This window comes from Nannobrachium achirus (assembly GCF_963921795.1).
Source record: "Nannobrachium achirus genome assembly, chromosome: 10".
Lineage (NCBI taxonomy): Eukaryota > Metazoa > Chordata > Actinopteri > Myctophiformes > Myctophidae > Nannobrachium > Nannobrachium achirus.
The window spans coordinates 22,264,711-22,281,308 of NC_137819.1; the positions used below are offsets into that span (position 1 = coordinate 22,264,711).

The window sequence follows — 16,598 nt, forward strand, 5'->3', positions numbered from 1 at the left end:
CAGACCCCATGGACAGTCTTTTGGGATCAATATAAGTAGAAATGATCCTAGATGTTATTTAGGGCGGAGTTGTCCATTAACTCCACTGCATTTCAAATACTGATGTTATTCTTTTTTAAATAAGAACAACATATTGAAAGGATATCGTAATACGCTCTGAAGATGAACACCTGCTGTTGTATTTATTTTCGAGACTTGACTCAAGTGGATTTTGAAATGGTAAAAAAACAAATGGTTTTCTCTCCTCTGTGTCACCAGTGCCCATACAGCATACACCATATAGGTGGGGTTGGTGAGAGGGCCTTTCTGCGTGGAGTTTGCATGTTCTCCCGTGTCCCCTACCCTCACAAAAACATGCAGTAATCTTGGATAATAGTGTTTGACTCACCCTTCCCCATTCACTTAATTTGGGTATTGTTTTCATTAGGGATGGAAATCGGAATCGGCCAATATAAAAAATCGGCAAGTATGATATCAAACCGGCCGAATCGGTGACCGGCAGGTCACTGACATAAATACCGGTTTTATGCCAATTGGGTCTATGGCACTGCACAGCATGATGCTCTGGTCCTGTGACTAAAGTAAACATTAGCAAGTAGCAGCCAGTCTACTTAGTGGCAGCCTACAGAATACAGATGGTGCTGATTACCTTTGCAATGTAAGGATATATTCCATAATCCTGTGTCAATGTCGTCTCCAAAAAGAAGGGGAAAAAAAGCATGCGTCACCTGCTTTCCTCCTGCATAGTCCAGACGGTCATATTAGACTGGATATTGTCTGTGATTTTGGATATTGTACTATTGTGATTGATTTGGCATTAGTGTTCTTCTAGCTTATTGGTACTCAAATTGAAGTATGTCTTGTAGGCCTACTTGGCGGTTTTGGCAGGTCAGACCTTCATAAAACCGGGGGATCGGTATCGGCCAAGAATTTTGCAATCGGTCCATCTCTAGTTTTCATAGATCTGCTTGCTTGTTTCTCTGGCAAAATCTGGCAACGCTGCCTGTTTAAAAATACTTCTCTGTGGATTCGCTGATTAGCAGACGAGGTCATATCAGCAAATTCAGTGTCAGACAATGTCAATTGCGCTTTCCTTTCTAAGGACAATGACAAGGGCTTTGATTGGCTGCCGGGACTTGTGGGGGCAAGTAAGCAAGTGCACTTACTCTAGTACTGCACTTAAAGAAACACTTCACCCATTTCAAACTTATCTTCATATAATAGACCGTTAATAGACCGTTTGTCAGCCTTCTGATTGGTCCCTGAGACTCCCTGACTGGCCAACCAGAAAAAATCATTCACTTTTTGCTATCGGGGGTGGAGTTGTGCAGTGAGAGAATGTTGCTTCAGGCTTTCAACAACGGTCCGCACTGCGCGGCACGGCGAGCGTGCAGTACGGCGGCGCGAGGTGATAGCGATTTCGCTCATTATAATGAATAAGCTTCAACAAACTAGTTCACATGGACCTTATCAATGTAACTAAGAGTTTTGATTGGGTACATATATTTTAAATGGGCAGAATTACGAAAGCCAGCCTATTATGTGAGGAGAACTATAGGCTGGCTGTCATTTTCCTACCCAAAATGCACTGCGCTTTCTCTTTCTATTTGGTACTTTATATAGCTGTAATGAGGCTATGAACAATCTTTTTTCCCCATCCACTTCCACTATAAAATAATCTGCAATGGTGATTCTGTCCCACTGGGATTAAACAAATTAAAACATATATTTTCGGGGGAAACCCCCTTTGCAATGTAACTACTGTACCTTTGTCTTCCCTTTTTATTAATATCACCTAGATGTTTTTCCTTTGGTACTTTAAATTGCAATTATGAGGCAATGAAAATACCCTCTCCCCCCATTCACTGCCACTATAAAAACAATCTGCCCAGGGTCATTTGTACCACCATAGTAACAGGGCAGAATGGGGCGGGATTTGACATACGGTCTATTGGTCCTCACTAATGCTCATTATGAGATTCCCGGCAGCCGCGTTACATTACAGACATGTGATTATGTCAATCCTACCGTTTCACGCAAAAAACACATTTCTTATAGAAAACATTAGTATTCTTCTTCTTCCTCCTTGTTGTATATGTGTAAATAGGGCACTTTATTATGGAATAAAATTGTGTATTTTCCTTTTTTTAAATTAGTAAAATAGTGAATTTTGAACACATTTCCTTAACGGTTAACGGTTATGTAATAATGTAACCGATAAGGCCTAATGGTGACCGGTTAAGAACATTTCTCCATTTGGCTATCCCTACCGAGTACTTCTTACACCCCATGCGTATCGGCAAATTCTGTGTCAGACATACGCAATTGTGTCTTTGTTTCAAAGGCCAATGACAAAGCCTTTGATTAGCACAAGGCCGCTGTGATTCAAGTCATTATGGCTGTTGCATCACCACAGGCTACATCCACACTATGATAGATGTGGACTAATGTATTTATCTACGCTATAGCTAGGGTTCAATTATTGCCATAATTCATCCTAGCTTTTTTTTTTTTTTTTTGCAAGCGTGGCCCTCATGCTGCTTGCCTGTACGCCAATGGAGTGTGTGTGTGTGTGTGTGTGTGTGTGTGTGTGTGTGTGTGTGTGTGTGTGTGTGTGTGTGTGTGTGTGTGTTATTACTATATTTGTGATGACCAATTGAAGTATAGTAGAATTTGAGAAATGGACATTGTGGGGACAATTTGGGCCTAGTGCTCATAAGAGAAATGTTTGTTTTATGGTTAAAAAAAAAGATTTGGGGAGTTTATGGCTAGGAAACGATTCAGGTTGCCAGGCACGTGCACACATAGACATCAAAGGGGGCTTGCCTTGAGCCCCTGCCCTTTTATCCGTCTGTAAAAAGTGCCCTCTCCAGACCATGAATGCAGTTTTTACTATGGTGAAAGACATGCAAATGCCCTCATTCCATGCCATACCGGAAGGCAGCGTTCAAGAGAATTGCCTTGTCCAAACTCTCCTGAACTTGAATGTAGTATTCACTTGATTAGGCTTAGTTGAGCGTGTTATCAAGCACCGAAAATAGCCGACCGGTCGGGTGGTGTGAGCTTGTGAGCTTGGGTACGTACGTAGCGTTGTTCAGAGTTCCGACACGCATTACTCCGACGTTCAGCCGACTCTCCCCATTACTAACCCTATCTCTAACCCTAACCGCACGTGTAGCCACAAAGTCGGAGTAATGAGACGTCAGACTTTCATAATCTTCACGTAGTGAGGGACCAATCAGGGCCCAGTATGCAAATATAAGACAGGTTTATCACCAGAGGCATTCTTTTTATCTGCCCCTTGGAAATGCAAGTTCCATATGAGATTCCAGACTAATATATTATCTACGCAGTGATATGGCCATGCCAGGCTAGTTAGGGATAGGATTAGACCAGTGTTTCTCAAAATGTCAAATGTCAAGGTCCCCCCTTAACTCTGACAGCCTACAAATGAACCCGTTCCATTTGAACACTGTCAGAGTTACAGACTTGTATGGGTCAATTTAGACCCCCTCTAAAGGAACCCACAGAGTCCCACTTTGAGAACCACTGGATTAGACACATTAGATTTGGATCAGACACTTGGTTGAGGGTTTACGGTTGGAGTTATGCCTAATATATACTGAGTTGTGCGTCATTGTAACTCACTGAAAAAATGCCCAATCTACAAGCTCAAAACACGTTGCGCTTGCGATGCATTTTGAGCTATTTTCTGTCAACTTTTCGACTATTTTCAGTGCCGTCTTAAAATATCGATGTCCTCACAAGTATAGTAATACAAATGTGCGTGCGTTGCGTGCGTGCGTTTGTGTGTGCGCACACTGTGATAGTGCTGCTTGCCCCTGAGACTGCTCTCTCTCTCCACTCCCTTCCATTCCATTACAGTGATGTCTTTATAAGCTGCACATACTGCACCGTGTAGGTCTATGTATGTTGAGACTAAATCTGTCCGGTATCAACCTACAGCATCAAAGACGTGATAACTAGATTGTGAATAGGTTGTCAGATTAAACCCCTTAATACACTTGGCGGAGGACGCCCTATAATCTCTCGGCGAGAGCAGAGTGCAATGCAAATTGAAAATGAAACGAATAGTATTGCGATCTTGTACTGTATGCACCAGTGGTGAAAAGAAGTGCTTAGTACTTTTTTATGTATACAGTATATTTAAAGGACTAGACCACTTTGGTAGAGATGTGGCTTCTGTAGGCCTAGTTATGATGTAACCCCACAGGTGGGCAAGGAATCAAAAAATAATTGCTCCATTGACTACTAGACATTGATAATCCAATACAGCCTCCTCGTTGACACTGATGATTGATTGATTGCATACTTTATTAACAGTTTTACCATAGGTAGTGCAAAGGTAGTTCAGACAGGGATCTCCATATATGGGCATGAAAGGATTGTAAGATGTCAGATGTGATAGGCAAAGGATTTTCACATAACGAATAACTGAGTAAGCATGTTTGGGGTCTCACAGACAGCATATCTCCATATACAGTACATGGCTCTCCATATATGGGTAACTGGTCCGATATACATCACTGGACAGACGGCCAAGACATGGTGCGACCTCGCCGAAGTCACATGTCGCCCTGAGGTGTCTTACTAGTTATATAAAACAATGTATTGTATGTCTTTTGGATATAAAGTATAAGGTTTCCACCCCGAAGCGAGCATACTGTATGGTGGGACGAAGGGCCCAGTGGGTGGCTGGGCCTTGGTGGGCCCTGGTGGGCTGTGTGAGAGCCGGTGCGGGGGATTCAATTTATGACCCGTGAAAGGCTTTAGCTTTATAATGACCCCTGACCTGCCAAAGATGCAAGTACCTTTACGCCTGCCCTGAAGAGACCACCGCCCCCCAGGCAAGAAGGTTATGAGCTTTTAGCGTGTGTGTGTGTGTGTGTGTGTGTGTGTGTGTGTGTGTGTGTGTGTGTGTGTGTGTGTGTGTGTGTGTGTGTGTGTGTGTGTGTGTGTGTGTGTGTGTGTGTGTGTGTGTGTGTGACTTTTATTACTATACTTGTAAGGATCAGATGACCCCGGCAGTATATCAGAAGTTGAGAAATATATTTTATGGTTTAAAGAAAGTCACTCACCACCAAACCTCTTTAAGGTTGACCCTGTAAGGTTATCATTAGGAGATATTTGGGGAGTTGTGTTTACAACGTTCCAGGTTGGGGGTTAGAGGTTTAGAGGTTATGGTTGGGGGTGGGAGAGTTTTAGCTGATTTATGCAGTATGTGGTTGCGTGCCGGTGTCGCGCGCCGTAAATATCAGATCTTCAAACTCGCGGGGAAAGTAGGCTACAACTCAGGCTTTAGGTTTTGGGTTAGAAATGGCAAAGGAAAACAAAGGAAAGAAATAGCAAATACCACGTCTTCACAAGTGTAGCAATACAAACGCGTGTGTGTGTGTGTGTGTGTGTGTGCGCGCGCGCGCGCGTGCGTGTGTGACAGAGATAAAAATAGGAGAGACACTTGGGCATCACGCACATACACGCAAAAAGGAAAGAAATAGCCATCCAAAGTTTTCCAGGTCCTCACAAGTGTAACAATACAAACATTTACACTTTACAGTTTAGGCATTTAGCGGGACGCTTTTAATCCAAAGCGACTTACAATAAGCAGGTAATACATCACTATAATAAGCAAGATAATAATGTTAGTGCATCAACAATAATATAACAAATGCATAGGAATATCAATCTAGAAAAACAATAACATAAGTAGACCATGCACCTAATCAGTAAAAAACTTTTCTAAAACCTAAAAAATGCTAACTACGTGTGTGTGTGTGTGTGTGTGTGTGTGTGTGTGTGTGTGTGTGTGTGTGTGTGTGTGTGTGTGTGTGTGTGTGTGTGTGTGTGTGTGTGTGTGTGTGTGTGTGTGTGTGTGTGTGTGTGTGTGTGTGTGTGTGTGACAGACAGTCACAGAGAGGTAAAAATAGGAGAGACACTTGGGCATTGTATCAATGCACACATAACACACACATGCACAAGCGCGCGCACTCGAGCCGCGTTGACAACGCGCGCAACTCATGTTTCACGAGCGATTTGGCATGCCTCGCAATCTCTTGGCTCCGTGCAAGGCCATCATTCACAGGCCGGTGTAAAGGTGTGCCCGCACTTTACTCGCCGCCGGTTCGGCTCTGCAGGGGCTGCACTCGGTGGGGCGTGACGTAGCCTACTTATTGCCGGCTATTGGATTGACGGCCCCCCCCCGCTCACCTCTACACCCAGTGTGGACAATAAATGATAACGTATTATTACATTTTGTATTAAATGCAATGATTTCATATTCAACAGCACCTTTCGGAAGGGACTATTTCTTGTGTAATTTTAACAGGCTTAAAATTGGCTTGCCGCCTTTATTCATTTTGAGGATTTTCAAGCATGTAGGGCAGTGGTTTTCATATCAAGGTCCATTATTTATTTGGCATTTTGAGCCACAGATCACCAAACAAAATGAAATTATTCTTTTCAGGAATTTCAGGAATGTTAAGAAATTCCAAAAATTAGAACACAAATGTTTAAGAAGTATTGAATATAGCCGATCTACAAGCTCACAACGTGGTGTGAAGCGATGCTCTGTGACCTTGTAGATCATCTATTTTCACTAGTTTAGATCCCGGGCGGGCATCAAATGGGTCACGGGTCACAGGCTAAAAAGTTTGGGAACCACATTTTGAGCTTGTAGATTGGCTATTTTTGCTACTTTTGGTTAAATAGACATACTACATACTGTACATGGGTATACATGTGTGAGTCCAAATATCTTACCCGCAGTGGAGACCCAGTTGCGTCACTGTGTTTTTTGAAACGGCGTTCTAGATGTGACACCAACATGCCAGCGCACACGCACACATGCACACGCACACGCAGCACAGCAGGAGGAGTGTTAATGCTCTGTTGAAGCGTGTATCACCCCGGACCCCCGCTGGGCTCCTCTACCACTGCGTCGCTGAGCGTCTCCATGACGTGCACACGTACCGTGCACATTGGATTCACGTTGTGCACACACACACACACACGCACACACACACGCACGCACCCGGCCAGAACCCACTGCAGTGTGGTGTTCAAGTTTAACCCATTTTAGACCTGTTTGTAACCTATAGGTTAAACGCACGCACGCACGCACGCACGCACACACGCACTTACGCACACACGCACGCACACACGCACACACACACACACACACACACGCCGTATACATAGACATAACATTACAACGTTCAATTCTAATCTATGACCACAGAGTAACTTGTAACAGACGTTTTCAAATCATTTTGGTGGAGTGAAAAGTACGAAACTTGCCTCTGAGATGTAATGGAGTTGAAGTATAATGGACACTCAAATAAAGTAAAAATACCTCAGAATTTCACTCATCCACAGCACTTGACACAACGTATTTGTTATTTCCCACCACTGTACCACAGATTATAAATTAGCCATAAGCAGTGATCACATACAGCATACATGGGCAACTGGTGGCCCGGGGGCTACATGCGGCCCCCACCTTCACTTAGTGCGGCCCGCAGGTTAATACCGGAATACTGAATATATTATTGATTTCAGCTGTTACAATTCCAAACATGACCTGCTTTAATTCAGTCAGTAATATTTAAGTCAGTCTATATTAGTAGCTTAATGACTAGTATTGTAGTACTAAAATGTATTTTTGTCCAATGTATTTGTATTTAGGTTCATGAAGTTAACATGAGTATATAACTACAGTGAATGACTTGGAAATTGAATCAAAATGTTACATTTCAGGATACCAATTAAAAAAATAACAAAAAAAGAATTCAGGATTCCAATTCAAAAGAGGCAAAAATAGCCGATCTACAAGCTCAAAACGCATATGAGATGTGACAAAGTAGGACGTAGCAATATGCAATGTGGCCCTCTGGAGTGAAGGTGGAAATATAGTGGCCCTCGCCATCATCAAAGTTGCCCACCCCTGACATGCAGTATCTCTGCTGTGGGGTAGAAACCAGCTTAGTCCAAAATGTTAACCTTTCGGGAAAAAAAAAAAAAAAAAAAATCACACCCAGTTTGAAGTGAGCAGTGCCTTTGAGTTGTTCATTTCATTAAGCTATATATATTTATGAAATATTGTGTCCATTAATCTCAAGGCTGCTCAACAGCGCCACTTCAGGTACCTCACCCTGAGGTATTGTTAGGAAAATAGCCATAATCAATGTAAATGGGGAGAGGGGCACAAGCTCGACACAGAATCGGCTATCTTTGGATCGTTGCGAGTGGACAGGGATTCTTTTCCAACTCCAGGACACCCGTGCACATCTTTTAAGGGCTCTTCTCGAGTCCTGCAGCGCAAATCCGAGCGACGCGGTTGTAGCTTATTTCGGGGTCTTCAACGTTTTCAGGCCAAGGACCCCTTAGTTGATAGAGAGATGAAGCAGGGACCCCCACAACCTTTTCAGAGGTTCCACATAGTTTTATCGTTTGACAGCACGATCATCAGTGTATTTTGGATTCATGACAATTTGTGTTTTCAGATATTTAACCACTTCAATACTTAATAAACTTGACCTTTCACTATGTACTTGGTCTGCTCTTTTTCCCCTCTACACCAAACCTCTTTGCCAAAATTAGCCGATCTACAAGCTCACAATGACTCACGCTCGTTGTGAGCTTGTAGGTCTGCTACTTTTGGCTTGGCTTATTTTGATTCTATAGTAGCCTATATTAACTAATTTAGCTGGAGACCCCCTGGAATCCCTTCAAGGAAATGCTCCTTTGGACACTCACGCACGCACGCACTCATTAAATATTAACAAATGGGACTGTGACAATCATTTGTGTCAATATCTTTGTCAGTGCCAACGGCGCTAATCCAACCTGTGTTACTGATCGCTGTAATGTTGACGTGGCTTTGGGGATTTAGAATTACATTGTTCTGTACTTTTAAAGGAACAGTGAACCTTTACTGCGTCGCAGGAGGCTGTCAGGATAGCTGTCTATAAGAGGGCCTGTGTGTGTGTGTGTGTGTGTGTGTGTGTGTGTGTGTGTGTGTGTGTGCTGTGTGTGTGCTGTGTGTGTGTGTGTGTGTGTGTGTGTGTGTGTGTGTGTGTGTGTGTGTGTGTGTGTGTGTGTGTGTGTGTGTGTGTGTGTGTGTGTGCGTGCGTGCGTGCGTGCGTGCGTGCGTGCGTGCGTGCGTGCGTGCGTGCGTGCGTGCGTGCGTGCGTGCGTGCGTGCGTGCGTGCGTGCGTGCGTGCGTGCGTGCGTGCGTGCGTGCGTGCGTGCGTGCGTGCGTGCGCGCGTGCGCGCGTGCGGAGTTAACCTTGCAAAACATACTTACTTTTTGAAATATTCAAAGCTTGTGAAAGTAGTCAAGGTTTAAACCATTATACAGTATATCTTTTTTGTTAAAGATAATTGTGATAGTAATCATTGCAGTGGTTGCTTCTATACCTAATGAAAATGAAATAAAAAAAGACCATTACTGCATCAAAAGTACCCAGTTCAAATATACATTTGAGAGGAGGGGGTCCCAGTTCAAATATGATTATTTTTGGGCAGAGTCCCCCGTTCAAATATGATTATTTCGGGATGTCATGCCCTGTAAAGTGTGACCGAGAACCACCGCGATGAGTTTTTTTTTTCTTTTTTTCAAATACGTAACGCTTCCTTATTCCAAGGGACAGTTGACGACCCTAATAACCCCCTGCCCTCTCTCTCTCTCTCTCTCTCTCTCTCTCTCTCTCTCTCTCTCTCTCTCTCTCTCTCTCTCTCTGACAGCAGAGCTGTATGAACGGCTATGTGGACCCCCAGCAGTGGGAGGGGGTCCCCCTGAGCCCGGAGGCTGTAGAGGACCACCACCACCAGCAGCACCAGCAGCAGCAGCAGCGTGGTGGTGGTGGTGGGGGTGTGTGCGAGTCCAAGCGCTTCGGCCCACGCTCCACCCTGGACCCCGAGGCGCCGCGCTCCGTCTCCCTGCTGGAGCAGAAGCGCAAGGTGGTGGTGTCGTCCAGCATTGACGTCCCCCACGCCAGGTAAGGAGGAGACGCTGCTTCGTAGGGCTGCTGTGGATGGTATAGGAATGCCACACAAAGACAGACTTCGAACAGTTCAGTTAACCCATTCAGAACGGGTACACTATATTGTGTATCATTATTTTATGCTTTAACTATTGAAAAATAGCAGATATACAAGCTCAGAGAGCTTGTAGATCTGCTATTTTTGAAAAATCGTGAAAATTAGAATTTTGACCCCGATTCTATAAGTGTCTTTTGAATCTTTCGAAGGTTTTTTGAAAAAAACCTATGTTTCTATGTCAGTGATCTGGCGAGCCATCGTCAAAGAAAAGGTCCTTTTCACTTGAAATGGAGCTCAGTTAGTCTGTTCTTGAGAGACTACTATGTCAGTGGTTCTCAAACCTTTTCATGTGAGGGACCCCCAAAATTATATGTATTTGGCAACGGACCCGCATCTCAAAATATTTAGTTCCAGGGACCCCCCAGAAGCAAAATTTGAGTTACAAACGTTCGCTTTGAAAATATGTATATTCAAAGATTTGCACACATTTTCACGACTTTTTCAAAAATAGCAGATCTACAAGCTCGCAGCGTGGCATTCGGTGCCGCGCTGTGAGCTTGTATATCTGCTATTTTTCACTGGTTAAAGCATTCAATAATTCTAGGCCTAATTTAAGGTTCTTTATTAGTGGCCATGCAGAAGCAAGATGTCCGCGGACTCCGAAGTTAGCTAAGAATCAACTGTACAATATGCCTCTCATGTATAGGGCAATGGCCCTCCCTACTTGTCCTAGCAACCAACAAATATTGTTATCCTAACCTTTCCCTCTAAGGGTCTTGGCTTAAACATCATCCCCACATAAGAGTGTCATTCCTCTATCTTGATATTACTGGCACAGTGGACGTTCTGCCATTGACCTTGTGTACTTGGCAGTTGTGGTGGTCACTTTGACCCAGTGTGTATTTGGGGCTCCAGGAATAGCTCTCAGGATAACGGTCCTGGATGTGTGTTGTCAACCCATGATGTCATTCCATTATTATAAGTCATATCAGTCGTGAGACCATAATAATTAAGTAGAGCACAGATTATCTCCAATAGGGCTGTCACGATTATGACATTTTCCATGACGATTGATTGTCTCTCAAACATTTCTGTTTGGCTTTTAGGCTTTGAAGTTGCACATGGCAGATATGACACCTAAATATACAAAGAAATTACTGACATATTTGACAACTTTATACTTAAAAAAATACATTGATAGTGGAAATAGCTGATCTGCAAGCTCACAATGCAACGTGTTGTGAGCCAACTGAAGCGCAGACTGAAACGCTTATCTTTTGTCACCGGCGCTGTGGTGTGGCGTGCGTGTAGATCTCGCACGATCAACTGGCCCCGTTATCCTGGGGTGGAACTTTTGCCAAATAAATTTGGTAGAGAGTGAAGATATAGATGTGATTTCCAGGTCCTTTTTACCAATTACAGAGGGTTTTAGAGGGATATGCAGCTCGGCAAATAAAAGGTGAATTGATCCCATGCATGGCAGAGGATAATTTCACGATAAATTTAAATCTCCACAATACGATTATTGTGAGTGTTTTATTTATCACGATAAACGATAATAACCTCCCATTATCCTCCCAGCCCTAAAGTAAATACATTCACAAGTAAATACATTTCTTTGAGCACACATGGAGCAACTCGCACTTTGACACGCACAGTCACACACACCGAGAGTCCACACTTTTATAGATAGATGAAGTGGAACACAGCGCTAGTTAAACCCCTCTTTCTTGTCTTAATGTTGCTGAATACAAGGCACGAGATCTCTCTGTATCGATTTTAGATCGATACTAAGTCACGCTAGAATTGTCGCTGCTGTTTGTATATCAATGCTGTTGGATCGGTAAGAATTCAAAATCGATGTACTCTACCGGCGCAATTACTGCACCGTTACACCCCTAGCACATGACGTTATTTGTGTGTGCACGTGTGTGCGTGCGTGTGTGCATGTGTGTGTGTGTGTGTGTGTGTGTGTGTGTGTGTGTGTGTGTGTGTGTGTGTGTGTGTGTGTGTGTGTGACTGTGCACATGTGTGTGATTGCGGTGAGCACGGGGGTCCATAATCGTTGGTTGATGTTTTTGTTGGGCTTCCATGAACAAGGTTGAGTGAGCGGTACGGTTGTAGCAGTGAAGCATGCAGTGTTGTAGTGTAATTTGTGTTTTTGTTTATGCTAATTACTTTATTTATCCTGATTTTATCACTTTTTATTCAGCTGAAAGCCGAAATGTTCCCAATGGCAACAATTGAAAAGGATGGTAATTGGTAAATGGACTGCATTTTTATAGCGCCTGTCTCCGAAGCGCTTTACAATGAATTTCAAATGCACGCACGCACGCACGCACGCACGCACGCACGCACGCACACACACACACACACACACACACACACACACACACACACACACACACACCAGTAAGACTCCCTAATCGCGAGATAAGCAACCGCTACGTCGCATACACAAACTTTAGAAGGCAATCATAGCCAATCAGGAGGGAATATGTAGGAGCAGTGTCCAAAAATGTGTTTTGCAAAAATCGGCCTGATGGTGGCGCTAGAAGAGGGCCATGTGTGAAATCAGGGCTGGAGGTTGTGGTTTTGCCATCCAAGGAGTGTGTGTGTGTGCAACGTTTGGCATTGATAGGGCCAACGGTGCCAGAAATGGAGTAGAGGCAAAAGTGTGACGTGACGGACAACGGACGGACAGACAGCCGGTGGAGCTTTTCATAGTAACTTGCAACCTGACCGTCGCAACAAGCAACGGCGGAGGAAACCATGCAAGACACCGACCTGCTCATCGGGAGCAGTTAGGGATTCAGAGTCTTGCTCAAAGACACTTTGTCACGCTGCCAGGAGGAGGAGCCCGGGGGGATTGAACCGGGAACCTTCCAAGATGGCCGCTGTACCTCCTGTACCGCCACTGATGCCCAAAAAACTCACTTTGTCGCATAATAGAAATCTTTATTTTACAAGACAAAAAAGGGAGCTTTCCCTTTTCAATGGTTAAACTTTGTTCTAGGATTTGGCTTGGCACCATTGCAGGGGGATGCGTGTGAATTTGAACACAAACAATGGCATTCAATGCACACACATTGAAGTGTAAAATAATAAGTGCTTAGAAAGAAACAAAAACAAAACATGAATATTAGCTCAATGGTTCTCAAAGTGGGATCCGGGGACACACATCTTAGGGTCCCATAGCCAAATGCATTGTGGGGGTACTTGAAGAAAATGAATAATAATAATAGTAATACTAATAAAATAATTGAGAACCGCTGGGACCATAGGGACCATATGAAAATGTCATTGTGACCAAAGAAATTGTGATTTATGATATACAGTTTACAGTTTAGGCATTTAGCAGACGCTTTTAATCCAAAGTGACTTACAATAAGCAGTTATTGCGATAATCAAAATATCCCCAACAGCCATTATCCTGGGGCGATATTCACTATAAATGATAATAACGATTATCGTCCCATCCCTATGGCACTGATAGCTGTTGCGGAGGTTGCTTTCCAGTGCCATCCCCTGCGGTGATGGGCTTGTCATTAGCGTGGTATTGCAATATTGCGGTCATGGTTGACAGTCCTATAGGAAGGGATCATATATGTGTCAAATCCTAAACACTGTGTGCTTTATACAGGCTGACAGTCTGTACGTTCATTCCAGATCCCTGAAGCCATCTCAGCTGTGTATACAGTAAGACAGCGATACGTTCTGACAGGACGGCACTTTTGTTCCGTCGTATGTGGTTTTTATTCCTTTATTGCTTTGTGAAAGGTGTCAGTAATTCACCATTTCTTTGGTTCTGGGAAGACACCCTGTTTAAGACGAGAATCATAGTAAATGTAAAAAAGAAGCAGGTATAAAAACTAACAGGGATGTGCAGAGAATGTTAGAGAGGCAGGGTCTGACATTTCTAAAAGGGCCTTTTGGTGAAAATATCCAAAATAGCAGACCTCCAATGTCAGCTTGGAGGTCGGCTATTTTCGGTGCTTGATTTCTACACGGAGAGGGCAATTCTTTCAACATAAGATGCTTTATTCAAGTTCAGGAGAGTTTGGACAAGGCCATTCTCTTTTATGCCACCTTCAGGTATGGCATGGAAAGAGGGGCATTTGCATTCCTTTCACCATAGTAAAGATTGCATTTATGATTTGGAAAGGGCACTGTTTACAGACGGATAAAGGGGCAGGGGCTCAAGCCCCCTTTGATGTCTATGTGTGCACGTGCCTGTTAACTAAGAATAAGTAGACATGTCTTTCTGTCTGTGTCTCTGTCTCTCTCTCTCTCTCTCTCTCTGTCCAGTAGATAATGAATAGGACGATTAGGATTATTAAAATAAATAAAACAAATTGGGGGAGGGGAGGAATTCAAATTAAAACACATGTTAACTATTAAACAGCCAACATGTTTCCCCCAGCTGAGGTCTTCATCAGGGCAAGAACTCGTTGAACTCAGTGAATAGAGTAATAACAACAGATGTCATCCACGTTATTTTAGCCCTACAACATGCTAATACTGAAGCGTTGGTTTAATGTACATTAGTTTAATAACATGTCGTGTTATTGCTTTCACTCTCTCGAGGGGGATTATCCATTATTCCAACGTTCCCCAAATTGAAAAAAGTGTAACTCTTCCTCTAAGCCGTGACGTCAAAAGAGTGTGCGGCCATGATAATGAGAATTGTCTAAATATCTGTATAATCTTCAAACATCTATACCATCATACTGTAGATTAAAGTTCTCTGTCGCCATGACTGATTTCAGTCATTTTTTATATGATTATAGTGTTAGAATATACCTAGGTCAAACTAGCAATAGAATACATATTCAGAAGCATCTTCCATAAACCCCTATAAGGGTCTCCAACAGGGGGTCCGGGACCCCTAGGGGGTCCTCAGAGTTACTACAGAGGGTCCTCCAAATCTGTGTGATAGGATCATTCTTTTAAATTAACAACTTGAACCCTCGCATCCCTATTCTGAGGAGAACCAAAAATAGCAGATCTACAAGCTCTCAACGCCTCACGCTGCGAGGCGTTGAGAGCTTGTAGATCGGCTATTTTTGGCGAATGTTTTTTTTGTAGAGGTAAAAAAGAGCAGACAAAGTACAGGTCAAGTTCGCTAAAAAACAGGAATCCAAGACTGATGCCAGTGCTGTCAAACAAGTCTATGAATCTATCTGTGAAATCGATGAAAATCTGCATCACGCATTTATGCAATATGTAGAGGGGGTCCCTGTGTCATATCTCTCAGCTAAGGGGTCCTTGGCATTTAAACTTTGAAGACCCCTGCTCTAATAGTCTCGGATATTCCATAAAAGCAAAGGTATCAAAATAATTATAATAATACGATGATAATACATAAACATTGTAGTGTTTAGGAAACACTCTAGATTGGAGGGCTCCTTTCACAAAGCACAGATTGGGACTCATTTTTTGAAACATTTACAAGATCTTTTATCAAATGCGATTAATTATTATGAATCAAAATCTGCAAAGTAACCAGTAACTTAAACCTGTCAAATACACTTAGTTTGCCCTCTGAGGTGTAGTGTATTGTACATATCGTTGTTGTCGGGTGGAAACCTCGTATCTCCAAGTTTCAAATGTGTATGTTCTTTCACAAAGTAAAGCCCTGCTTCATCATACAAGGCCGTCGCACAAAAGTAGTGAAAACAGCAGATCTACAAGCACACAACGCCTCGCACCGCGAGGCGTTGTGTGCTTGTAGATCGGCTGTTTTCACTAGTTAAAATCATTTTTTAAATGATAAATGCAAAACGAATGGTTTTGGACATACAAGGTTTTCATCCGACAACGACGATATAAAGTATCAAGACATGGAAATACTCAAGTAAACGCTACGTTACTTCATACGTCTGGTTTCCAGCCAAAACCAACAGCGTGGCTGCCATACTGCACTGTGAGAGACAATGTGAGTGCGGTCTCCCCACCTCTCAGGGTGTGATTGCTGCTCGTTGCATCATGTTCTTTTGTTTTTGGGACTCTTCCTTTACATTAATCAAAAGCTGTCACACGCTGTGATCAGAGTTACACCCATGTTATGCTGCGTACCACGAAACGGGATTGATTATTTTTACTATACACAACGGGTGCACCGCGGGTGCTCTCGTCACACGCGTGCACACACATGCACGCGTGTGTGCGCGCAGGCACAGATGCACACTGCAGGCACACACACAAACACATTGGTATTACGGCGTATGCTTGGGAGGACGTCAGCATTTGAAGACTGCAATTTTATATTATATTTTATATTATACTTACTTGTAGCGTAGTGTGTGTGTGTGTGTGTGTGTGTGTGTGTGTGTGTGTGTGTGTGTGTGTGTGTGTGTGTGTGTGTGTGTGTGTGTGTGTGTGTGTGTGTGTGTGTGTGTGTGTGTGTGTGTGTGTGTGTGTGTGTGTGTGTGGTGGCAGGTGGGGGGGAGGGTACCCACTAGACAGTTAAGTTCCCCAGTTCTATTTCATTTTCATTCATTTTTGGTGGTCACAGCCTGAAAAGGTTAAGAACC

The 16,598-nt window shown here is 43.3% G+C and overlaps 1 protein-coding gene across 1 annotated transcript in view; it reads left to right on the forward strand.

Annotated features, from left to right (window-relative positions):
* znf704 (zinc finger protein 704) overlaps positions 1-16,598 on the forward strand; it is a 109,080-nt gene that overhangs the window by 5,766 nt on the left and 86,716 nt on the right. The window contains exon 2 of the mRNA XM_080735328.1: positions 9,769-10,019. Within this exon, the coding sequence (XP_080591454.1) occupies positions 9,769-10,019 (251 nt within the window). The remainder of the gene's footprint in view (positions 1-9,768; positions 10,020-16,598) is intronic.